Genomic DNA, 25,800 nt, shown 5'->3' on the forward strand with positions numbered 1-25,800 from the left:
CATAATTGGTTTTTTTTTTTTTTGTGAAATACAATCTTAATTATAAATAAAATAAGACTAAAATATAAAATTATCAGCGTCCTTTTGACAGAGTGTTCTAATAGCGAAGTTGAATATTTTTGTTTAAACGCATCCAGCTGTTAAGATAGTATTTTCTTCTCATTTAAGAGTTTCCTCTTGTCGGTGCAACTAATTCATGCATCTTCCTCCAGCCAGCTCTATCCCCCGCCATATCCTTGACCTCCCTATACGACGTGACACCTAGTGTTTCCTTTATCTGTCCCATGTAGTTATTCCTCGGTCTTCCTCTTCCTCTTTTGCCCTCAATTTTATAAGATAGTATAGGAGGTTTAAAATTTCTTTCTCTTTTATGTTTTCGATTCACGTAATGTCTGTCCTATATTCTATATCACGAGTATTTTCTTAATTTAACGTACGAACCGCTATTGCATTTTCATTCTTGTTTCAACCGTGAAGCAGTTGTGTTTGCATGACTTTGTTTCGGTTTGAAGGATGGGATATGGCGTGAATTTACAGGGTACAGAGTAATAACACCTGAGTCTTCAGGAATGGCAACGCATGGGGGGTATCATGGGCGAAACAGTATACTCTGTTATGTCCATGGTACTGCTCATGTCTATAGGCGACGGTTACCACTTTCCATCAGGTGGGCCGTCAGCTTGTTTGCCATTCTAAGTTGTATAAAAAAAAAAATCTTTTGGAGGAAACAATAAAGAGTATCTATCTTTCTATCTATTTACAAGTCTACTTTTTCTCTATTCAATTATGTTTAATTTGGTAACGAAATACACTATTGATAAAACTTTATCTCCAAACTGACCTATATTTTATTTTTTATTTTATTTTATTGGCATATAAAACAGGTCACAACCATAAAAAACTTAAGTAATAATTACATTTGTGATTCGGCTAGGTTACAATCCAATTACATTATGTGCACAGCTTGAGTAATTCATTAAAAGTAAACACATAATATAAAAAGAAATACTTAAAATGTTATATATATATATATATATAACATTTTAAACTATATATATAAAAAAAAATAGAAAGTTATGGAATAGTTACAGAAAATTAGAATAAAAGAATTCGTGAGTCTTAGTAGATTATTACAGATAGCTATCACAATACCCAAAACGCTTATAGATGCTTGTTTTTCTTGTTTTCGCAGTAAATAATGTATTGTAATTTGTTTACTTGTATCTATTTCGAAATGAGAAAAAGGAGAATGACTACCATTATGTTGTAAGAATAATGTGCGATCATAAATATTCAATTTTATCTCTTCACAGTTTACTAACTGGTGGAGAGTTCTGTGTATTGAACTTTATCCACCGGCGACCCTGTTCTCATCTTACGAACGTCCATATAAGGTGTTATACTACGTGTGTATATCAATGCACGCCCTCTACGGCAATGATCCTCCAAGGTCTCAGCCTTAGATAGCAGATGTCATGCAGCCGGGAACATTCCTTACTTTATAAATAAAGCAAATGAAGGTCGATCCGCGGTCGTGATCTGATCCAACAACATAATCCAATCTCTCATAGATACGAATACGAAGGTGGTGTCAGATTTAAGAGGTTTTGCTAATGTAGAACGATTTGAAAACAAAACAAATTTTACGAAATATCCAACCTATTTAGAGTAATCTGAGAAATTGGCGTATAGCGCTGCGGTTGACTCGACAAACATTTTTTTGCATTTTACCGGGTTAATTTTCTTATCAGAATAAAAGTTGTGCTATCTCTGAATTTGTAAGATGCAATATATATTTACAAAATTTTATTAAAGTCGGTTATACTGTTTTGGCGGTTAACGCGAATGAACGTCTTAACACAACATTTTTGAATAATCAAAAGAGGTAAAAAGGCAAGAAGTTTTATAAATTTATTGATTGACTAAATGTACAGGAATCGTCGATGTGTATCGGCTGTTTTCTATCACAGCGTCTCTGTGTCAGTCTGTTTGGAATTATTGATTACTTCTACTCTATGAGGTCGTCGCTCTCTGGAGTCAAGAGTTTCTAGATTGCCTTCATTGCGTGGTTTACCGTATGACGTCTTTACGTGTCCTCCAAAGCAAGAAGTGCGGGACAATGGTCAGACATAAATTTAAAAATTCAGACATTGATGCTGGGCTTCGATCTTAGGATCCCAGATTGCAGTCAAACACTGTCCGTCTGAGCTGCCATCGCTCTCAGTTATTGATTTATTCACTATACATGAATTGGATACAAAATGAATCATAAATGATTATTTAACGGTTGTTCAGACATCTGAAAAGTAGGTAGAAAGATTTTGGTATCATATGCAATTTATGGTCTGTAATCTTACTTTGTATTACTGTGGCACACGCATGAAGAAAAAAAAATTTACTAATTTTATGCATTCTGATTTTGTTTTTGGTTTTTTTTTAACCCTTTGTACATGAACCTTTTTTTTTTGTCTTTTTTCACTTTGCATTTGTATCTTTTGCTGTTTGTGTGCTGTAAGTGATGCAAATAAATTATCTATCTATCTATCTTATTTCCGAACGTTTTGGATGGGTTTGGAGTTAGCAAATGTTAAAAGATATAGTCAATACAGGTTTTAATTTCATAAGATATCTGATCGTGTCTGCAATCTCATTCCACACCTTGAAATTCTCTGTACTTAACCTTTTAAGGGAAAACTGACTGTGAATTAATCTTTAAACACTATAGTAACGTTTAAGTAGCCAGAGTATTGTGTTATACGTTTAACTGGTGAACACCAGCATTATTAGTTAATTAGTTGACTAAGTTGATAATTATGTTCAGCGGGAAGTTGTTATTTCCATATATTGACGTAAATTAAAGCTAACTTAGAGTCCAGGGAAAATTTATATGCGTCCAAGCATTATAATGATTTTTTAACTTAACCGCTAACTGTCTATTTTTGAACATAGACTTCCCCCATAAGAGGGAGTTTTTTTGTTTGTGGATGAAAATGGAATGGTAACCCCGCCTGCGCTAACGGGATACGCTGGCGGAGCACCAGTGAAGGGTGATTGATGAGAATGAAAACATTCCAGTTGGCCCATCATGATGAATTCATCAGGAATTAACCGTGATAGTTTCCAGGGGGAACCACGAGGAGGTCAACCTGGTTGGGTATATTGCTAGCAATGGGATTTTAGTCTCCATGACTAACAATCCCTTTCCCCCCCATAAGAGGGAGTTGTACTAGTAGTTGCCACGCTTGGCAGGCGGGTTAGCAATCACAAATCACAATGGTGATATTGTAAAGTGTTTTTTCATGTATTAGTTCAGAATAATTATGCGTACGAAACTAGAATATCTTGCAGTATGTCATATTTTTCTAGTACTCTTGTGCTGACTGTAAGTGTAAGACATTTTTAACAATTCTGAATATATTTCACATACTTTCTATGAAATACCAAAAACATAAGTATATGAACAGTAATCCAAAGTGACATAGCTTGCAATTTGCACCGACAATGATGACCCTCGTAATCCTTGGCAAGCTCCCTCCCTATGCTGCCATTCGTAAATATAATCTCCCGACCCGAATTTTGCAGGATCCTTTCACTGTTTTGTTATCGTGTAACATTGCAGATGTATGTTTTTTTTTTTTTTTTTTTTTTATGCAACTTAGAATGACAAACAAGCTGACGGCCCACCTGATGGAAAGTGGTAACCGTCGCCTATAGACATGAGCAGTACCATGGACGTAGCAGAGTATACTGTTTCACCCATGATACCCCCCATGCGTTGCCATTCCTGAGGACTCAGGTGTTATTCCTCTGTACCCAGTAAATTCACGCCATATCCCACCCTTCAAACCGAAACACAGTCATGCAAACACAACTGCTTCACGGTTGAAACACGAATGGGACAGAGGTACCCAAGCAATCGACTTTTGTACAAAGTCTCCCTCTGGTAAATGTTTAAATCGATAAAAGTTTTGAGTGTTGCTAAATTAGAAAAACAAAAACCTGGTGATAATATTTCAGGCATGATTTATTTCGGTTTAAAATAATATAATCAATTCTTTTAAACCGAAATAAATCTCTCATATAGCCCATTAAATGTATTTTTTTTTATTTCAATTTTTTTATTATAGTTTATTAATATATCAAGATTATAAAATACCATATAGAATTTATATCCAGAAATGAACCTGTAAGTGGAGAAAAAAATAATTATTTTGTTATTTCTGATTGATATTTTTACCATTAACTAGCAACCCGTCCCGGCTTCGCACGGGTACACATTATCCCACATCACATTTGAAACCTCTAAAATTATTACTATTTCTCTACTATATTATGCATGTATTTTATATATATATATATATATATATATATATATATATATATATATATATATATATATATATATATATATATATATATATAAACCTTCCTCTTGAATCACTCTATATTAAAAAGGACTGCATCAAATTCCGTTGCGTAGTTCTAAAGATATAAGCATACATAGGGACGGACAGTCAGCGACTCTGTTTTATACTTCATTAATAATTAATTAATTAATAATAGGTACTTATGAGATAGCCTCTATAGGTCTATCTCATAAGAGTCTATTTACTACGTATCTGTTTTACAATAAAGTGAACAACGCGAATAAGCGCTTGTTCATAACAATTGCATGTTTAACGAGGAGACGTCGTAAATCAGCAAAAACGGTACGTGTCGAGGCCGGTGATCTGCTTACGGTGAAATTTTTAATAAGTTTAAACTTTCTACGGAGCCGGCAACCATGCTGCAGTGACTCATTCTGCCGCCCGGTTCACTGTACGCGCCTTGGCTGCGTCTGCAACCATAATGTAGCATGCAGCCCGCGATCATCGATTTTTAAATTTAGAAGCAAAGGAAATAATGTTGTACAGCCTTTATTGTTATTCAATCACGTTTCGGGGATTTGCATAACAATGAAATGAACGGGGAATCATTAGCTATGTGGTGCAATTAAATGAAAAATTGCCTTCTAAATTGGAACACGCAGATGCAATTTAATTGTGTTCTCAGTATAGGGGACTCTTAAACAAAGAAGGAGAGATAAATGAATCAATCTTTATTAGAAAACAACTTTCTCCGTTTACGTATATAGGTATTTGCATAAATAGAACCTTTTATGGTTTAATAGCATAATTTTACGCTTCACAATCACATGACTGTATTTTTTGATACATCAATTACCTACATATTAGGTATAGCATCAGTTCTAAATCTAACTATATGACAAATTTTTATAACAAAGAAAAAATTGTTAATAAAAATAACGTAGTTCAGAAACTATTTACCAGAGGGAGACTTTGTACAAAAGTCGATTGCTTGGGTACCTCTGTCCCATTCGTGTTTCAACCGTGAAGCATTGTGTTTGCATGGCTGTGTTTCGGTTTGAAGGGGATATGGTGTAAATTTACTGGGTACAGAGGAATAATACCTGAGTCCTCAGAAATGGCAACGCATGGGGTGTATCATGGGCGAATCAGTATACTCTGTTATGTCCATGGTACTGCTCATGTCTATAGGCAACGGTTACCACTTTCCATCAGGTGGGCCGTCAGCTTGTTTGCCATTGTAAGTTGTATAAAAAAAAAATATTTCGTCCCATGCGATATAAATAAATACTTTGGTCCTAAGATCCGTTGTGAAAGTTTTTCAGATTTATAAATGCCTATAGAGAAATTAGTCCATACTCCTTTAATTCCATAGATATCGTCACAAGAACTGATTACGATCTTTGTATTTATTATACGAATAACGTTGCGAAGCCATTTTGATTTTGGGTCAATTGTGACATGACCATATGGCGCTTGCGCATATGTTCGGACATAATTCTTACGGCGCCACAAATTAAGAGTTGTTTTATCTACTTACCGTTCTGTTTTATACCTTATAAGGTTTTGGAAAGCAAGCACAAGTCCCTGACATAATGTATATATATGTATACCAACAATGTAATGTTGATTTTGTTTAGACACGACAGATGGTCACGGTATGCGTCATCGCTTTTTTTATTTTGTCTATGTAAGACTGCCTTAATAGTTTACACTACTAGATAATATAATCTAGTTTTTTCTCCTATGTAAACCACATAAATAGGGGGAAAGGGATTGTTAGCAATGGAGTTTGACAGCCCCATTGCTAGCAATATGCCTTATTAGGTCGACCTGTACGTGGTTCCCCCTGGAAACCATCGTGAACAATTCTTGTTGAATTCGTCACGATGGGCTAACTGACCTACTTCATACTCACCTATCATCCTTCACTGGTGCATCGCCGGTGTATACCGATAGCGCGGGTGGGGTTACCATTCCATTATCATCCCTTAAAAAAAAAAAAAAACAAATAATGAATTTCCAAAACTTTATCCTTGCTGCTCACCTCCTGTACAGAATTTCATGCTTTTTAAAACCGTCCAGCTTAAACTAGGTAGAGGCGAGTAGTTTAAGCTGAACACTTAGCAAGTCTGTTAATATTAGACCTTTTATGTAGACACTAAAAAGTTTACGAAAAAATCTTAATAAACTTCTTGGTTTTTTTTTTTTTTTTTTGATTAGATTAGATTTCTTTATTTGCGAGAACATTGTTTTTTACATATATTGAACTATTAGGTGAAGTACAAATGTTCGCCTTATATTCTAAAGCATGCAAAATTATTAACGGGTACAAGACACATCACATTTAATACATACATATATGTGCTAATTAATAATAGAGTACAAATTATGTCATTGTGTAAATAATTCTCCCAAAAAACGATAACGTTTATCGACATAATAATTCGTCAACTGTTATAATAATGTTTATAAATACGTATCCATAAATATGACTCAGGTAGAAGTGGTTAGTGTACAAACATCCAAACCCAACAAGATTTCTAAACGACACCACGTATCGATACGGCATTCCCAGACAGATGGATAAGGTATGAGTTGTAAAGAGGAGCCTACGTGGACGACTCAGATTTCTTGCTCGTGTTAAGAGTTTACCTAATGCTTAATGACAGTTCATATTTAGATAATAATGCCATTAACTTTAATCTTACAAATATTCTGAAGGGCAGTGCTCTTTGAGTTAAGTCTACTAGCTATTACGACAGAGTTTTTGGAAATATATACCAGAATATATATATATATATATATATATATATATATATATATATATATATATATATATATATATATATATATATATATATATATATATATATATGTAGATAGATAGATGACCTTTATTACCATTATTAAGAAAATAAATATTAAAATAATTAAATCTTATATATATCTGGTATATATATAAGACTTTGTACAAAACTCGTTTGCTTGGGCATCTCTGTTCCATTCGTATTTCTACCTTGAATCACTTTTTAACATCTGAGTCCTCAGGAATGGCAACGCATGGAGGGTATCATTGGCGAAACAGTATACTCTGTTATGTCATATTTATAGGCTCATGTTTATAGGCGACGGTTACCACTTTCCATCAGGACGGTCAGATTGGACAGATTCGATCAGGTGGGACGTCGGCTTGTTTGCCATTCTAAATTGTATAAAAAAAAAAGTTTCGGGAAATATATTAGTAAAAGGTATTAATACCATAAACTGTATTATCGTAAAATTATAATTTTTAAGACACGACCAAAGATGTCTACGACGGATTACCACAAGCCTAGTGAATGCCACCATCTATATTGCGTATTGTTATGATAGAAATGCATCATATGAGCATAGTTTTATGCATTCACATATTATATTTTTTTGATGGGTGAAAATGGTATGGTAACCCCGCCCGCGCTAACGGGATACGCTGGCGGAGCACCAGTGAAGGGTGATCGATGAGAATGAAAACAGGCCAGTTAGCCCATCATGATGAATTCATCAGGAAATAACCATGATAGTTTCCAGGGGGAACCGCAAGGAGGTCGACCTGGTTGGGTATATTGCAATGGGACTCTCAGTCTCCATTACTAACAATCCCTTTTCTCTCTAACTTCCTTAGTTAGGTGCTACACATTTTTCTATATTTTCTGTTTGAAGCATAATGGTAGAGAATTCTAAAAGGTAAACTTATAGAATTTGACACAAGATACGAGTATGAAATCGAAGTTTCTTAGTGTAATAATACGTGAGGGGTGAATGGCCAGTACAGTTAGTTTACTACTATCAGATAAACCATTTATCATAACTATAACCAGTAGTCTTGCACATCGTAAACACCATGTGTGACTACACGTATTCGCTAAGTTTATGGTGTACAAAAAATGCAAGTATTGATGCTTGTTTCTAAGATATAAATGTGAATGGGCCTATATTTGTTTATAAACTTATTGCCGGAAAATAATTTCCTATTATTAATCCAGGAAAATATCTGTTGTTTGCACTTTTAAAATGATTTCGATGATTGAAATTCTAGTAAAACCTTAACTGTTATACATTTCGTGATTAACTGAATGTTGTTGACCAAAGACCAAGTGCATATGTGGGCTGGGCGATAACATACGGTACACGTAATAACAGATGCCTTATACATGGTTCAAACATAAACAAAGTACGCACATACTCGCCACACGGAAATTGTAAACACAAAATGGGTTTGTTGAAAAAAGTCTAATTAGACACTCCTGCTGGAAGTGTTGTGTGAAATTGTTCCGCGGTAAAAACTCTTGCAACATTGGAGAACGTTTTTCGTTTAACAAGTCCATTTGAATAATACTCTTTGTTAGAACACGAAGTATTAATTTTCAAGACATAATTGTTGCCTTTCTTCACACACGGATTAACTTGAACAAATGGGATACAGAAATTGGGTGTGCCTAGGTAAATGTTTCAATCTAACGTTGTTATCTGGCCGCTTTGAATATATTACCATATAAAGATTAGCACTTAACTACTCGTATAAAATGGTTTTCCAATAAGTATATGCAAATTGAAGTTTTCTATTACTGGCATGTTTAAATTTTGTTTTGTTTTATAAGAGACGGGATTTATCGCGATCGTTTAGGTAAACTATAATAATTTAACGGAATTATCTCGATGTTTTGACCAGGTTGCAGCGGCCATGATCACGACTAAACAGTTAATTAATTAGTAAGTGGTTTGTTGTGTTTACTTATTTGAAAAAGAAGTTGTTCATTTGTCTATTTTTTTTAGTACGTTTGTTCCGTTGTGGAACAGGCTAAGGTCGGAGACCATGCTGTCCTATTCTTCAATATGATAAATTGTCTGGAATAAATCATTTGTCTAGTTTCCGTTTATTTATTTATTTTTTTTTCTTTAAAAAAAAGAAAACATTGCCAACAACAAAAAGAGTTACATTAATTATCCATAGAAAATAAACTTTCTTTTTAATTTTTAATTTTTATTTTTTCATATCCATCGTGCCATGTAAAAGTAAAAGCTTGGAATCATGAATTTTTTTATCCATTTTTTTATATATTATATTCTTAGATTATATTATTATAGCTATGACGCCCGTTTGTAAATTCATATCGACTACCTGTCAAAATATTATAAAATATTCTGTCTTATATTTATGGTAATGAGGTCATTGATTTTTCCAACGTTCGCCATATTGGCCGCCGGTAGCCACGCTCGACCCATCAACCATTATCCCTGTGGAATTAATTTATTCGTCCCGTCCCAATTTGACGATTGAGTGTTGCCATAATAATTTGGGGAGGCAATTTAAATTGGATTATTCCGATATTCACTACGTACCGACGTACTTATGTTAAATTTATATAGAATTTAGCGACTACAGATCTCGTTAATTAGATCTGATTTAATAAGATTAAATATGCGGTACTAAAGGAATATAATATCAGAAATTCTAAATGTAATTAATGTTTTTACTACGTTTTTTATTGAAATCTTTTGGATGGACCAACAAAGAAATCCGTCTACATCGATCTAAAAACAAGAAGTTTTTTTAGGCAATAACCATTGATTTATTTAAGTCGATGTGAAATACTTGTATTAGGTACATATTTATTGTATTAGTCATAGCATATTGTATTTTAATTGTATTTCTAAGGTAATGTGTGTCGAATGTGGATTAGTCACCCGTTTATCACTTCCTATTGTGGCTACTTATTTGTGACGAGCTTGAAGCCGTATTGGCATGAAACAAAGACATGTCTGAGGTGCAGGTCGACGGCACGACACCATCTGCACTAAGGGCAGTCTGTTTTGTACTGTTATCACGTATGTAGATAGGTAGGTTGGTACTTGCTACTTAATAAATTCTTTACCTAATTTGTTTAAAAAATAAATTAATATGAGACAAAAGTGTGATATTTATCATAATCATCATATTATACGTTAACTGTCCACTGCTGGACGTAGGTCTTCCCTTTTAGGAGTTTTGCCAGTAGTTGCCACGCTTGGTAGGCGTGTTGCAACTGCAGTTAGGCTTTGGTAATGTTTTAACAAGGAAGCTGTTGCCCATTCTTCGGCTAATAAATTCCCTTAGTCGCCTCTAACGATACCCTTAAGAAAGAAAAGCGTGGCCCATTCGATTAAATTTAGGTGAAATACGCCTTAATTTTTTTTGTGATTTAAATTTTTAAACTTTTATTATGTGGTCACAGAAGACGTAACTTGTTTGTTCACCCTTCTGTAGTATAACATGTCAAATATGGAAGTTTCTTTTAATAAGGTTTGTTAAGAACAGGCTAAGGTCGACAACCATGCTGCCTAGTCCTCAGTTTTAGTTTAAATATTGTTATTAATAACACGAAATTATTGTCCAAATATGTAAAATAACATAGGTACATATTATTATGTATTCTTTTTAAAAAGTCACGGAATGGAGGAAAACTATTTCCAGAGATAATTTCCATAGACAAATAGGTTGCTGATTCGATAAATTTTGAAAATTTCAGTAGACTAAAAATGTTTTTTTTTTGTGTACTTTTACTTTTTTATTACTTTGTCAGTGATACCACTACGATAACGAGTTTTATACGACGGCGTTGGCGAGAAGTAAAACCGGATCCAATCGGTCAATTTGATGTACAGAAAATACGCAATGCATGAATTATATTATAGTTTTATATTATGCAGTGGGAAAATATTGGATACAATCATAGTTTTTACTTAGCCATATAATTGATAATAAATTTTAATTCGTAGTTAAAAATTTATGGACTAGTTATAAACTTTAAAAGCGCTTTTCACTTTAAATTCTTTGTTATTTATATCTTATTAATATAATTAAATGGTATCTGGGAAATATTTAAGAAATATTTATATTATATAAGGGGTCTTAAAGACAACAATAGAAATTCAAATAATAATTTTGATAAATTTTACCTATATTTTTTTATACAACTTACAATGGCAAACAAGATGACGGCCCAACTGATGGAAAGTGGTGACCGTCGCCTATACCATGGACATAACAGAGTTTACTGTTTCGCCCATGATACCCCTCATGCGTTGCCATTCCTGAGGACTCAGATTATATATATATATATATATAACATTATCTGCAAGAATGCAAGTGGCCAAGTGTAATATGCGATCAGTGATATGGTATTACAACGTAGTCGCTCGCAAACTAACATCCTCGCTGAACAAAAGATTGTTTCCCTCCAGACAGGATGTGTGCCGGCCGAGGTACGCGTGGTGTGGACAACAATGGCTCGCTTGTGTTTGTTATTCCTTACACGTACGCCCACTGGTCTCAATCATCACTGTTTTTGTCTTGCACTTGGGTATTTTTTTTAATAGATGGATGTTACCACAGGGAGACTTTGTACAAAAGTCGTTTGCTTGGGCACCTCTGTTCCATTCGTGTTTCTACCGTGAAGAAGTTGTGTTTGCATGGCTGTGTTTCGGTTTGAAGGGTGGGATATGGCGTGAATTTACAGGGTACAGAGGAATAATACCTGAGTCCTCAGGAATAGCAACGCATGGGGGGTATCATGGACGAAACAGTATACTCTGTTATGTCCATGCTACTGCTCATGTCTATCGGCGACGGTTACCACTTTCCATCAGGTGAGCCGTCAGCTTGTTTGTCATTTTATGTTGTATAAAAAAAATGTGGAATGGTAGCCCCGCGTGCGCTATCGGTTTACATTGACAGAGTACCAGTGAGTATGAAGTCAGTTTTGACTCTCACCGTGATGAATTCATTAGGATTTTACATTTATGGAGGGATGTGATTTGAACGGACTCCTTTACTAGCTATATGTCAGTCGATCTTCACACGATTTCCCCATGGAAACTTTAGGTTATGGCAGGGAATGTGGATTCATCATATTAGCCTTAACTGTCCACTGCTAGACAATAAGCCTCTCCCTATCGAGGGGTGTTACCCGTAGTTGTCACGATTGGCAAACGGATTGGCAACCTGCTGCTCATCCCTCGCCTTCCTTTAGTCGCCTCTTGCAACATCCACGGGCAAGGAAGGGGTGGCCTATTCCATGTTGGGAGAATGTGGATTATACTCATACGGCCAATCCGATGCTACAACAGGGTTAAAACGAGGTCACGGAATGGTCGATCCAAGTTTGAACGTGCAAAAATAACGGTAGTTTTCTTGTCTATGGCTGTTTACGGCGACGCAACGCGCGTGGAGTGTGTTAGCGGAGTCCGTTAAAAGTTGTAAATGCTATTGTAACTTGTACAAAAATTTACGTAGCATACGAATGCGTTCATGTTTTTAAGTTTGTGTGATAGTCTGAGTTTCTGAAATCGTCCGCTAGAGGCGCGCAGCCCAGTTTTCAATACAAATTACAGTAACGTGAAATCTGTGTTACTCACACTAGGAACTCTGCGCTGACGACTAACAATGCGTAATTTCTGGGTTGCTAACTGTAATTGAAGATCGCCCACATTACTCGCTGCCTGTCTGCCCACGGTTAAATATGTAGATAGAGATACGTATCCGTTCATTTCACGAAAACAAACATAAATCATCAATCAAATTTTTTTTATTAATAAAGCATTTTATTTTTAAACATTTTAATGACTTCCAAAATAGCTAATTGAGCTAAGTGTTGTTTTTATATAGTAATTTGGTATCATTATCATCATCATCTGAACCTGTCTCTATCTACTTTTGAACATAGACCATCAATGCTTACCATCATGTGTGATTCTTTGCTTTCCGCATCCATCCACTTCCAGTTATCGGTCCATCTAGTGGGCACCCCACGCGTCCGCGTCGCCCTGTTCGCGGCCAAGACCTTCCTTCCCCACCTACCACCTGACTCGACAAATATGGCCGGCCCACCGCCACTACAGCTGATTTTGAGAGCTATGTCAACCACTTAGTCGTCGTCGAATTTTCTCGTTCCGGTTATGTCTGTTAGAGAAATTCCAAGCATATATCTCTCTCCGTAATTCGCTGTGCTGTTTACTATTTATTCATTTTGTTTATGTATAGTTTTTTTTTTAATTTCGTGACGGTATCTATCGCACATACAAATAATGTAAAAGTATATTGTATTATGCAACAAATTTCAAAAAGGATGATCGACATTCAACTGTCGATTTTGTCCTAACTTATTTTTTTTCGAAAAACAAAAAGTATGTAATTACACAATTTTAATCCCACACGTTTAAACCATAAAAGGCATCTCATAGTTAGTAAAAGTATATCTTAATAAATATATATTATTTGAAAGTATTTCAAAGAGACAGAAGCCTATTAATTACATGAGACGACGCAATTAATTTTTATCACCCATTTGGTAAAACTGGCGTCTGTAACGAAAGGCCGACTCTACGCCGGATTCCCGCCATAATTTAAATTAATTCACGAAATTATTCAAACTTATTAAATAAACGATTTGAATCGACCGTGCGTATGTATAAGGAGCTTGTTTAGAGATAGGATGGACAATTTAATGTGTTTACGCTCCGTTTAGCAGTTATACATTGTCTCGCAGGAAATTCGTTCATCGTTCGAATGACTCATAATATTTCTTCGGAAATTGTTTATTGGAAAATAAAAGCCCATACGCTTATATACGTGATTCAGCGTATGAGGAATATAAACTAGGTTATTCATTTGAGTGATAAAACATAATAGACTCTATTTAAACATACAAGTACGTGTTTTATCATTATTAATACCTATCATTATTACGTAAATAAATCGTGCATTCTATTTTTGCCTTTGTATGATTTTACTACGTAGGGGGTAGGGTTTGTTAGTAATGCGGACTGTCAGTCCCATTGCTAGCAATATACCCTGTCAAGTCTACTTTCTCGTGGCTCTCCCTGCAAACTATCGTATAGAATCCCAGTTGTATTCCATCACGATTGGCTAACTGACCTGCCTTTTCATTCTCACCTATCGTCTGTCACTGGTGCCCCGCCAGCGTATACCGTTTGCACAGGCGGGGTTACCATTCCATTTTTTTTTATGGGTGACAATGTATGGTAACCCCGCCTGCGCTAACGAGATACGCTGGCGGAGCACCAGTGAAGGGTGATAGATGAGAATGAAAACAGGCCAGTTAGCCCATCATGATGAATTTATCAGGAATTAACCATGATAGTTTCCAGAGAGAACCGCGAGGAGGTCGACCTGGTTGGGTATATTGCTAGTAATGGGATTCTTACTCTCCATTACTAACAATCCCTTTCCATCTTACTACCTATGTACTATTTCAGAATTTGTTCATGTTTCTCTACCATAAAGAATTTATTTTTATTTCCAGATCTAAAATGGCCTGCTCAGTGAGTGACACCCCCTCCCTGAAGGATCTGCCTAAAGTGGCCACAGACCTCAAGAGCCAGCTCGAGGGATTCAACACGAGTTGCTTGCGCGATGTTGACACCAACGAGAAGATCGTGCTTCCGTCTGCTGAAGGTTTGTTTATCAATTTTTAACAATTCATTTCTGGTAGAATATAATTTTGACGATAGATAGGTACTGGCAATATTTCTTTGTCTATGGTAACCAGTGTTCGTTAACAAAGAATACAAAATTTTAAATTTACGAATAGCTAGACAGAGGAAGATCTATAAGCGATCCTTCATATTTAGAAACTTAGTTGCCAGTACGTCAATACCAATTTCATAAATCCTTTTTCGTTTGTCCATAGTTTTATGAACAACTTTCTATATCTTTATGACTTATGGCCTATAGTTTGTTTGTTTTTTTTTAATACTCTTTGTTTTCTGTCGCTGTTTTTTGCGACAACCTTCCTATCTGTATTATTACAGTAACTGTGTATAGAACTGAGGATACTTTTTGTTTGCCTATAGTTTTTTCTATTATTGTTTATTTACTTTTATATCTTATTGTAATAACTACAAAAGAGATTGAGGGTCCCGGACGATCTCGAAACTAGGCCAGCTTTCTCGATCAAATTACACGTAAGTTAAACTTTAAAATATAATGTATACTTATGAAACTTAATAATACAATTACTTTTATTATATATTTTTCTCTGATTAAAAATAAATATCCACCTAATTGTGATAAGTTTAACTCATTTAGAATTCAGTATACAATTTTTTTTTAATGAATGATAATGAAATGGCGACCCCGCTCGCGGTAATGGTGTACACTGGCGGGGCACCAGTGAGGGATCATAGGTGACGATGAAAGGAGGAATTCAACAAGAATTAACCACGATGATTTACCAGAGGAATCCGCGTGAAAGTCGACCTGATAGAGTATTACTAGTAGACGGGCTGTTAGACCTCGTTACTAGCAATTCCTTTCCCCCTAGTATACAATATTAGGTTTCTTCTGTGAGTAAATAGGACTATGGGTATAACAGAGAATTAAATTTAACAGACTTAGCAAAAGAAAAACAACATACAGCACTACTGCAAGATGTAGAGCAATTTCAAACATCCTCACTGCGGCGAACGAACACCGTTGAAAAAATTGTGCTTCCGAATGCATTAGGTATTTTATAGAGATGGTGAAAATAACATTTAGACAAAGCAAATCCCATGAACGACGTGGTCGCTTGCTCATCGTCACATTAATTCGCTGATTTTAACACTTTAACTGGGGAACTAAAAAGTATAGGTGTTCTCGGTTCCGCTAATCGAAATTAATTGAAGTGTTCCAATTTGAAAATCGAAGCTAACTCTTTTTAAAGTTATGTTAATTGTTTAGCTTATTCTAACGAATAACGAGCATGTATGTTTTTTTTTTTAATTTTATTTTTTATTTTGACTGTAGTGTGAATTGGATAGTGTTGTAAATACCTATTATATATATATATATATATATATATATATATATATATATATATATATATATACAGTTTCCATTCTTTAATTTTACTGCTGAAAAATCGATCTTTTTTTTTGTAGAATTTTTTTATCCCTCTGAAAATAGTAACCAAACTGACGGCGTACTAGTTGAAAAAGTGATAACCGTCACCTGCAAGCATAAACAACATGATGGACATAGAATTCATCATAGAATACAATATGACGCCCATGGTGTGCTCTTCCGTGGAAAATCTTCCTAAGGAGCAAAATGTCTTGTATCCGTAATTTCATATAAATCTAATTTAAAATGCTTCTATGTACCTATAAAAAAAGATAGAAAAAAAAACTAATCTTAATTTTTTAAATACATTTTTATGACATGATAATGGGTTAGATATAGCATTGGCTTTAATAAATAAAAATCATGCCGGCGAGAGTAAAATAAAAGAACGGAAATTGTAACTGCAAATGTACATTTGAATTTTAAACTAATGACAATATTTTTGTCTATGGTTTCCAGATGTTGCCACAGAGAAAAACCAAAAGTCCTTGTTCGACGGCATTGAAAAATTCGACGCTAGCAGGTTGAAGCACACAGAAACCCAGGAGAAAAATCCACTGCCAGACAAAGATGGTAAGTGTTAATTATATGTCTTGTTTTATCGAGCATCCATTCAGCACAGCTTGTGCATATATATGTGCGATTTAATAAACTACACCACTTAGTATGTAAAGAAATACATTGTTAAATATCACAAAGCACATTTTATGTTTATAAAATGTTGTTGCACTATGGCAAAACTCTAGTATCATGCTCATTGATCCCGCATCATTATCTTGCATTTCCAAGGTTTTTTTTTCTAATGTATGACAATGGAATGATAACCCGCCTGTGCTAATTTATTTTTTATACAACTTAGAATGGCAAACAAGCTGACGGCCCACCTGATGGAAATTGGTAACCGTCGCCTATAGACATGAGCAGTACCATGGACACAACAGAGTTTACTGTTTCGCCCATGATACCCCACACGCGTTGCCATTCCTGAGGACTCAGGTGTTATTCCTCTGTACCTTGTAAATTCACGTCATATCCCACCCTTCAAACCGAAACACAGCCATGCAAACACAACTGCTTCACGGTTGAAACACGAATGAAACAGAGGTACCCAAGCAATCGACTTTTGTACGAAGTCTCCCTCTGGTAAAATGGCTAATGGTATACACTGGCGGGGCACCAGTGAGGATTAATAGGTGAGAATGAAGCAGGTCAGTAAACCTAGCGTGACGAATTCAACAATAGTTCAATCATGATGGTATCCAGGGGGAACTGCGCGCAATGTACCCTATCAGGTAGATTTCCACGCGGTCCTGTCTGAATTCCACCGTGATCGAGTTATTATTGGTATTTGTTACGATAGGCCATGTGACTTGTCTTCATCCTCACCTATCATTGCTTACTGATGCCCCGCCGGTGTATACCGATACTGTAGGCAGAGTTACCGTTCCATTATTATCCATAAAAAAGGAGACTCCTGCCGTGGTGTTAAATTTTGGAATCTAATATGCTTCTATGTATTGGTACTATAAATTATTGCTACTAGTCTTTTGTCCTATATATGTATTTTAACATAACTGACGTATCCACTTGTTATTTTATCAGTGCATACTTTTTTTTTTTATAAATACAATGTGTAAGGAAAAGGTTTTCGGATAATAAAAACAATTTCGGTATCATCACCTTGCTATTTTTTAATCTGCACAACTTAGATGACAGTTTTTATGAATTTCCAAAAACTAAATATTACATTGTCTCACCATTGTCTCTCATTGTGGTATCGTGCACCTTTCTGAATGCCAGTTTTGAAAACATTTTCCTTACATCTGTTTACGATATTTTACTCGATTAAACCATACAAATGTATTCACGCTTTAGATTTTGATTACTCAACTGTCCTGTGATGCATGTAAAAACGTCTTGCTTTCTATAATTTTAGCAAGCAATCTTACCTTACAATCCAAATATAAATATGTTAATTTGCATTGATTGAAATAAGCTTTTTATTATTATTTATTTGTCTTCGCTGCACGTATTTGCTTCACGCCAGTTGTAGCAGCGGAGAAGGCACACCAGAATCTCCTTGACGGCGTGGAACATTTTGACAAGACACAGATGAAACATGCAACGACCGAAGAAAAGAACCCCTTGCCGCCCATTGAAGGTTTACATTTTAACGCTTTCTTATTAACTTGGCATAATGTAAAGATGTTTCTTTTTTTTCTATAAAAGACGCATGTCACAATTCTTTGCACAGATATGGTAGAATTTCAATACAAAATTGCTTAATTATATTAGATTGATACCTGTTTGTGTTTACAAACATTTTTTTTTTAAGGTAACAGTCGACCATTACTTGTAGAATGCACTTTTGTTTTTAACTAACTTTATTCTACACTAACAAATAACAAATATGAAATAAAGAAAACTAAAAGTCTGCGATTTGGTATCAACTTTACTTGTTATAACGAATTAAAAAATAGAAGGACCGACAACCGCTCCGCGTTATGACCAAGCTAAGAGTGGAGTTCCGGACGTCCCGCTGGCCCATGAACAACTCCGTTCCTATTCAGCATTGTTTACAATACATAAAATAGAAAATCTCGTTTTACAGCCAACAGTATTAAGAACTGGCGATCCGCCTCGACTTCTTATAGAAGAATTGAAAGCTTTTTTTTTTATACAACTTAGAATGGCAAACAAGCTGACGGCCCACCTGATGAAAAGTGGTAACCGTCACCTATAGACATGAGCAGTACCATGGACATAACAGAGTATACTGTTTCGCACATGATACCTCTCATGCGTTGCCATTCCTGAGGACTCGGATGTTAATTAGTATATTAGCTTTAATAGGCTTTTTGATATTTTGAGTTAGATTATTGTAATTTTCGTAAGGGCCTCTAATTTTTAAGCGACTTCAAAAAAGGAAGGGCTTCCATGTTTGACTGTATATTTTTTTTTATATATGTCCACCGAATTCTCCGTCCATTGTGAACAAATTTTAAAAATCTCTTTTTTTTTTTTTTAATAATTTATATCTTTATAGTTACGTGCTGATAATGTAGGTTTCTATAGGTGAAACATTTTAAAGTCGATTGAGTAGTTTTCGAGTTTGTTCATTATAAAGTAACATACAAACTTACAAAAAAAAATTCCTCTCTTTAATATTATTATAGATGTTGGGTACTTATTTAAGGAAATGTAAATATTAATAAGTATCAATAAACAATATACATTTTTTACAACTCAAATAGGAATAAAAGTAATTTAAGTATAATAAAAAATGACTTATTTACAGTGTATGTAGTATGTATAATAAAAATTGTATAGATTATCTCAAAAAAATAAAGGAAAAGCAGTCATTAATTTCAAAGTTTTTTGGTTATATTGACTTTCCGTGTTTTTCAGTTATAAATTATTTCACTGACACTTAAACCTTATTATACACGGAATTGACAACACTATAGAAAACTTTTTTTATTAGCACCTGGGCTTCTAGACAAGTGGCAAGCGAATTCGTTGATGGAATCGACATCGCTAGCGAGTCCATGAGATAGAATGAGATAGCAACGCCGGATGTCTCATTCCAACCCACGGACTCGTTAGCGATGTCGATTCCATCGACGAATTCGCTTGCCACTTGTCTAGAGGTCCTGGCATCTTGTATTTCTGCCAGTGAATGTAACAAAAAAAAATATTGTAGTAAAATTATCAAATATGATTTATGGCGGCAAAATTACAATAAGTCTCTAGAACTAATATACTCTGTGATGTTTTTGCCATTATCATGTCTATCGGAGAATGTTTTTTTTTTTTTTACTATGTTTAGTCTATTCTTTGTATTCTACTCTTAGAATATTACATCATCAGACTGTGAATAATGTTGCGTTTATATTCTATAGCGATCGAAGCTGAGAAGGAGAAGAATAAATTCTTAAACGGCATCGAGAACTTCGACCCGAGCAAGCTGAAGCACACCGAGACTTGCGAGAAGAACCCGCTGCCCACCAAGGACGTCATTGAACAGGAGAAGACGGCTTGAACGTCCGCATCCATTGCCCGCAATTATATCTCGCTAATATCGCCGTATTTTAAACTCGATGTAAGTTAATGACCCCGTTTGCACTGTCCTATCAAAACGTCAATAAATACTCATCAGGGTTTCTTTCAAGTTCTTTTTTTTTTAATTTTCAAAATCTTTAGAAAGGAATGGTTATACCATACGTCTACTATATTTCTTTCTTTTTTTTTTTCCCTTTTCTATATTATTAAGAAGGATTTTATTGTTCCAATACGCACGTGGAATTGACGATTTGTCGGCGCAAGATAAAGATGCGGTTCGTGAAAAAGATATAATAGAAATAAGTTCACTTTTACGGAATGAAACCCTGATTTACACCATCTGGCCTAAGTCATAAGCGAAGAGGACTGCAAACTGGCTCTTATCATTAGTTTATAGGAACCAAATTTCTATGTCACTGTAACGTATATATTTTAATAAGTGTATTTTATGAGCATTTTATAATTTAATTTATATTATATTGAGACGGATAATTAAGTATTAATGATATTCAGTACTGATTTGTGTAGGCTGAGAACACTACAATTTGAAATTTGTTTTGTACTCTTTCGTTTTGTGCTTGTGTTCTCTATTTAGTTCGAGGTATATTAAGTATTTACGAGATCGCCTGTAGGTATGTACGTGATGCCTCTGGTCAATGAATAAATTAGAAGTGTAGTTACCAAAACACAATTTGGTTCTAAATTATTGTACCGTGATTGTAATTTCTCTATTGATATTTTATTATGCTGTAAAGTAATGTCATAATGTCGACAGAGAAACGAATGAAAAAAAAAGAAAAAAATTAAAAATGACAGTAAGTACTCTAGTAATATTACTTGCTCAACTGTGTACGAAATAGATAAGGTTTGGTCTGATTTTTAAAAAAGCAATAGTTTGTTTAGTTTGATAAAATAGTGTATAACAATAATATTTTATATTGTCATATATAAATCAATAATTTTCCAATTTTATAATATGCTATCGATGCCAATACTTGAAACATTTTTACCGGAATTTTGTATGTTTTACAGACGGTGCTTTTTTATAAATATAGATTGAAAAATAAAAATAAAAGTTTTTTATTTAACTATTTATTCCCTATTTAGTCAAATATAACAATCTCCTAATTTATTGGGTGAATAGATGAAACTAGCAACACTGTACAGCTTTTTTTCACAGTTTCTTTTACTACGATTAGGTTTTTTGTTATGGATAACAGAATGGTAACCCCGCCTGCGCCTGGGGGGAAGGAATTGTTAGTAAAGCGGATTATCAGTCCCATTGCTAACAATATACCCTAACAGGTCGAACTCCCCGTGGTCCCCCCTGGAAACCATCATACTGAATTCCAAGTGTATTTATCACGATGGGCTAACTGACCTGCCTCTTCATCCTCACCTATCATCCCTCACTAGTGCCCCGACAGCGTATACCGTTAGCGCAGGCGGGGTTATCATTCCATTATCATTCATTAAAAAAAAAACCGCCTGCGTTAACGGTATACACTGGCGGGGCGCCAGTGAGAGATGATAGGTGAGGATGAAAAGGCAGGTCAGTTAGCCCATCGTGATGAATTCAACAAGACTTAATCACAATGGTTTCTAAAGAGAAACGCGTGGAAATCAACCTAATAGGGTATATTGCTAGCAATGGGGCTGTTGGCCCCTTTTCTTTTGGTGGGTGAAAATGAAATGGTGACTCCACCTGCGCTATTGACATACACTGGCGATCCAAGAGTGAGGGATGATATGTAAGGGTGAAGCAGATCAGTTGGCCCATCGTGACGAATTCAACAATACTTCTTTCAGAATCATGCGCGCGCTTCGACGTGATATGTATATTCTATCTTTCCCTTTTTTTTAATGTTTGATAATGGAATGGTAACCCCGCCTGCGTTAACGGTATACGCTGTCGGGGCACCAAAGAGGGATGATAGGGGGGAAAGGGATTGTTAGCAATAGAGTTTGACAACCCCATTACTAGCAATATGCCCTATTAGGTCGACCTCCGCGTGGTACCCCCTGGAAACCATCGTGAACAATTCCTGTTGAATTCGTGACGGTGCGCTAACTGACCTGCTTCATCCTCACCTATAATCCTTCACTGGTGCCCCACCGGTGTATACCGATAGCGCGGGTGGGGTAATCATTCCATTATCACACATTAAAAAAATATGTTTGATTTAGGGTTTGATTCAAACATACTGCACATATATGTAATAGCTTCGTTATTATGTCTGTGATAATATGGTGTTTAAGAGTAATTCTCTAGGAATAAAACAATCGCTATAAACGAAAAATATGCGATTTTTGTCAAACTAAATTATATTTTACTTTACATATGATAGTGCCGCCTCACCAGAGCAATTTTAGAACTAAAATTACTCAGAAATTAATTTTGCATTTTACCACTACATCACAATTTGCCAATTGCTATTCGTTGCAGAAACATTCATTTACCATAAAGCAAGTAATCACTACGTTATACCATTTACCTTAGCCACACATAATGTTAACCCTTGCTACTACTTATTTTCTTACTCTAATATATTTTACGATGAAAATGTATGAGATTTTCTTCTGAAAACAAGAAATTGGGAAAAATTTATATAATAATAAATATTCAGTGCAAAATGTTTTACAAATGCAAGCAACAAATATTTTTATTAAAATTCTTAGTAAACCCTGAGGACAATAACTATTATATGTTTTGGCAACGCCGATAACGCTTTTAACGTTCCGATCTGAAACCATAAAGTTATAAAAGACAAAGCAAGCATGTTTTTTTTATTAATAGTTTATAAGCATTAGCAACATTTAGTGTTACCAGATAAGGGGACTTTTGCCTTTTAAGCTATTTCAAAGGGTGTCGAGCGACCGAAAATTATAATCAGCGAACAGTCATTATTTAAACAATCCTGAAAAAAATTTACGCGATTTTAGGCTCTAAATAACATTTTTAGTCAAATTATTATAATTTTGGCAATTTTTATGTAGTTTTAATGTAAAATCTTAGCACCGTAGCAGAAAAAAATAGCAAGTTGTAAAATATATTTACCAAAGTATCTGTACATTTAGTAGTACACAATTTATCTTTATTGTTTTCTTCTGACTTTATTTTATTTTAATATGACTATTAAAATTTTTGTTTATTGTAAGTTTTAATAAACTTATTAAAATTATATCTAGCACTGATACATGATGAATCGTTCTTGTGCCATGGTTACAAATTTGTTAAATTCGAAGTATTAACCTTACATAACTAAGAACATTTATTTTAATATAAACTTTTCACTTACATTTTCCCAAAACAAGTAGCGAGCCATAGGTAATGTATCTAACCATAAAAGATTTTCACAAAAAATATTAAATTTGTTATTTTAATGGATGCTAATAAAGTGATAATCCCACCTGCGCTATTAATATACGCCAGCAGGGCTCTAGTGGAACTAAAAGATGATATGCGGGTATATAAGGTAGTTGGTCCATCGTAACGAATTCATCAAGAAATAATGGTTTCTAGCGGATTGTGTGGAGAGGTAAATACTTCTCTCCTTCCACTTTATTATTAAAAATATCAGTCTGATTGTTGCAATCAGAGCAGTTAGTGAAAAAATAACATAATAACTGGGAGCAAATTGAGCAATGCATCTGCGTTCCAGTAGTTTAATGCGTCTTTGAATGTCAAAGCCGCAACTTTTAAACTGTTTTTTTTTTCCAACAAACGAAAAGTTCTTTATATATAAGATATATTTATATGAATTGGAAAGTACTTACAATTAGACAACTATTTATAATTAATACCATTCTGAAACAACATAAACGAGTAATTTATGATCTTAATATTACATAAACAAAGAGGCGACATGATTTGATACGTAGTACTCAATATTTTTAAACGGCATTTAGTCATATTGCCCTTGTTATCTTGGTCGTCATCTGTACAATGCTAGTAATCGTATTTTGAATATATATTCGCTCACTAGTATCGAATATAAACAAATTCGAATATATCGAAAAATTACTGACTGGCTATTTGCACTGGACTATGAGGAGATGGAGAACCTCATCACTTCAAATAATTAAATATATTACCATAACCATACGTTTATTTCGTGCGTTACGCATGCACCCACTAATTCCATACACACACACACACACACACACACACATGCACAGTCACTGTGGAGACGTTGTACAAAAGTCGATTGCTTGGGTACCTCTGTCCTATTCGTGTTTCAACCGTGAAGCAGTTGCGTTTGCATGGCTGTATTTCGGTTTGAAGGGTGGGATATGGTGTGAATATACTGGATACAGAGAAATAACATCTGAGTCCTCAGGAATGGTAACGCATGGGGGGTATCATGGGCGAAACAGTATACTCAGTTATGTCCATGGTACTCCTCACGTCTATAGGCGACGGTTACCACTTTCCATCAGGTGGGCCGTCAGCTTGTTTGTCATTCTAAATTGTATAAAAAAAAAAATTGGGAGTACTTTAGATGTCTTTAGCATACCATTTTTCAAAGAAAATAATTGAAAATGTTTTTATTTTTTATTTGGACATTCAAAATTTTAAAATAAACCTAGCTAGTCCAACTGAGATACCATTTGAAAGGACTTCAATTGTATATTTTAAAACTATCTTTTAATTATTTTGACACTAAGTAGTTTTTGACTTATGACCACAAAAATAAATAAAAGGTAATTACCATCTTCCATCTTCATTTTGGAAGTTTATGAAGTAGAAGCTCTGAAATATGTAATTATTTTTAACCACAAAGTTTAAAAAGTTATGTATATCATTATGTGAATAAGAGATTACGAATTACAATATTAAAAATAATAACCTAGTGTCTATTTCGTGTAACAAATACAATAAAAAATATTTTATTATATATCTATGGACGGATCTTTCGCCGTGTGAGTTCTACTTGAATTTGACCGATTCTATTATTATTTAAAGGGAAATTATGGCGTGTAAGAGCAGTATATATTATCCAAACTTAGATTTTTAGTGAGTTCTGGTTCATTTTATCTGGCAACACTGGCAACATTTTTTTTTTTGCGAAAATGCTATTTTGTAAACTTTAATTTCCCTTCCCGCCGGCTCTTGACGGTTTGCTTTTGGCACGTGCAATTTTCATTAATTTTTAGTGAAATAGAGCTTTCCATTTCTGTATACAGTTCATCACTGATGCTGACTGTTTGGATATAATATTTAGGTGAGTGTTTTATTGTTATTTTTATGTCACAGCTCCGATTTATTGTTTGCACGTGTTGTATACTGTAGACAGCAAAACAACCATTTGCATTCTCCAAGTCTTATAGCTACGATATGGTCTTGTGGACATTTATATTGCGTGTTGTTTTTGTGTATAATGAAGATCACGATCGCAGGTAATCGATTTTCGTGTAATGTGTACATTTATGAAGTAGCGTCATTTG

General features: G+C 34.7%; 1 protein-coding gene across 6 annotated transcripts in view; it reads left to right on the top strand.

The window, feature by feature from the left end:
• LOC113509786 (thymosin beta) overlaps nt 1-21,427 on the top strand; it is a 32,637-nt gene extending 11,210 nt beyond the window's left edge. For 2 of the 6 annotated variants that reach the window (XM_026893207.3, XM_052898849.1), the window contains exons 2-6: nt 14,711-14,862; nt 15,799-15,912; nt 16,750-16,863; nt 18,338-18,451; nt 20,193-21,427. In XM_026893207.3, the coding sequence (XP_026749008.1) occupies nt 14,718-14,862; nt 15,799-15,912; nt 16,750-16,863; nt 18,338-18,451; nt 20,193-20,332 (627 nt within the window). In that variant the 5' untranslated portion in view covers nt 14,711-14,717 and the 3' untranslated portion in view covers nt 20,333-21,427. Of the gene's footprint in view, nt 1-1,260; nt 1,395-14,710; nt 14,863-15,798; nt 15,913-16,749; nt 16,864-18,337; nt 18,452-20,192 lie in introns of those variants that run through there. The other 4 variants (XM_052898846.1, XM_052898848.1, XM_052898847.1 and 1 more) reach the window with 4 other exon arrangements.
• Nucleotides 21,428-25,800: the final 4,373 nt, after the last annotated feature.

This window comes from Galleria mellonella, unplaced genomic scaffold, assembly GCF_026898425.1.
Source record: "Galleria mellonella isolate WM207_F2 unplaced genomic scaffold, CSIRO_AGI_GalMel_v1 utg54, whole genome shotgun sequence".
NCBI classification, from domain to species: Eukaryota; Metazoa; Arthropoda; class Insecta; order Lepidoptera; family Pyralidae; genus Galleria; species Galleria mellonella.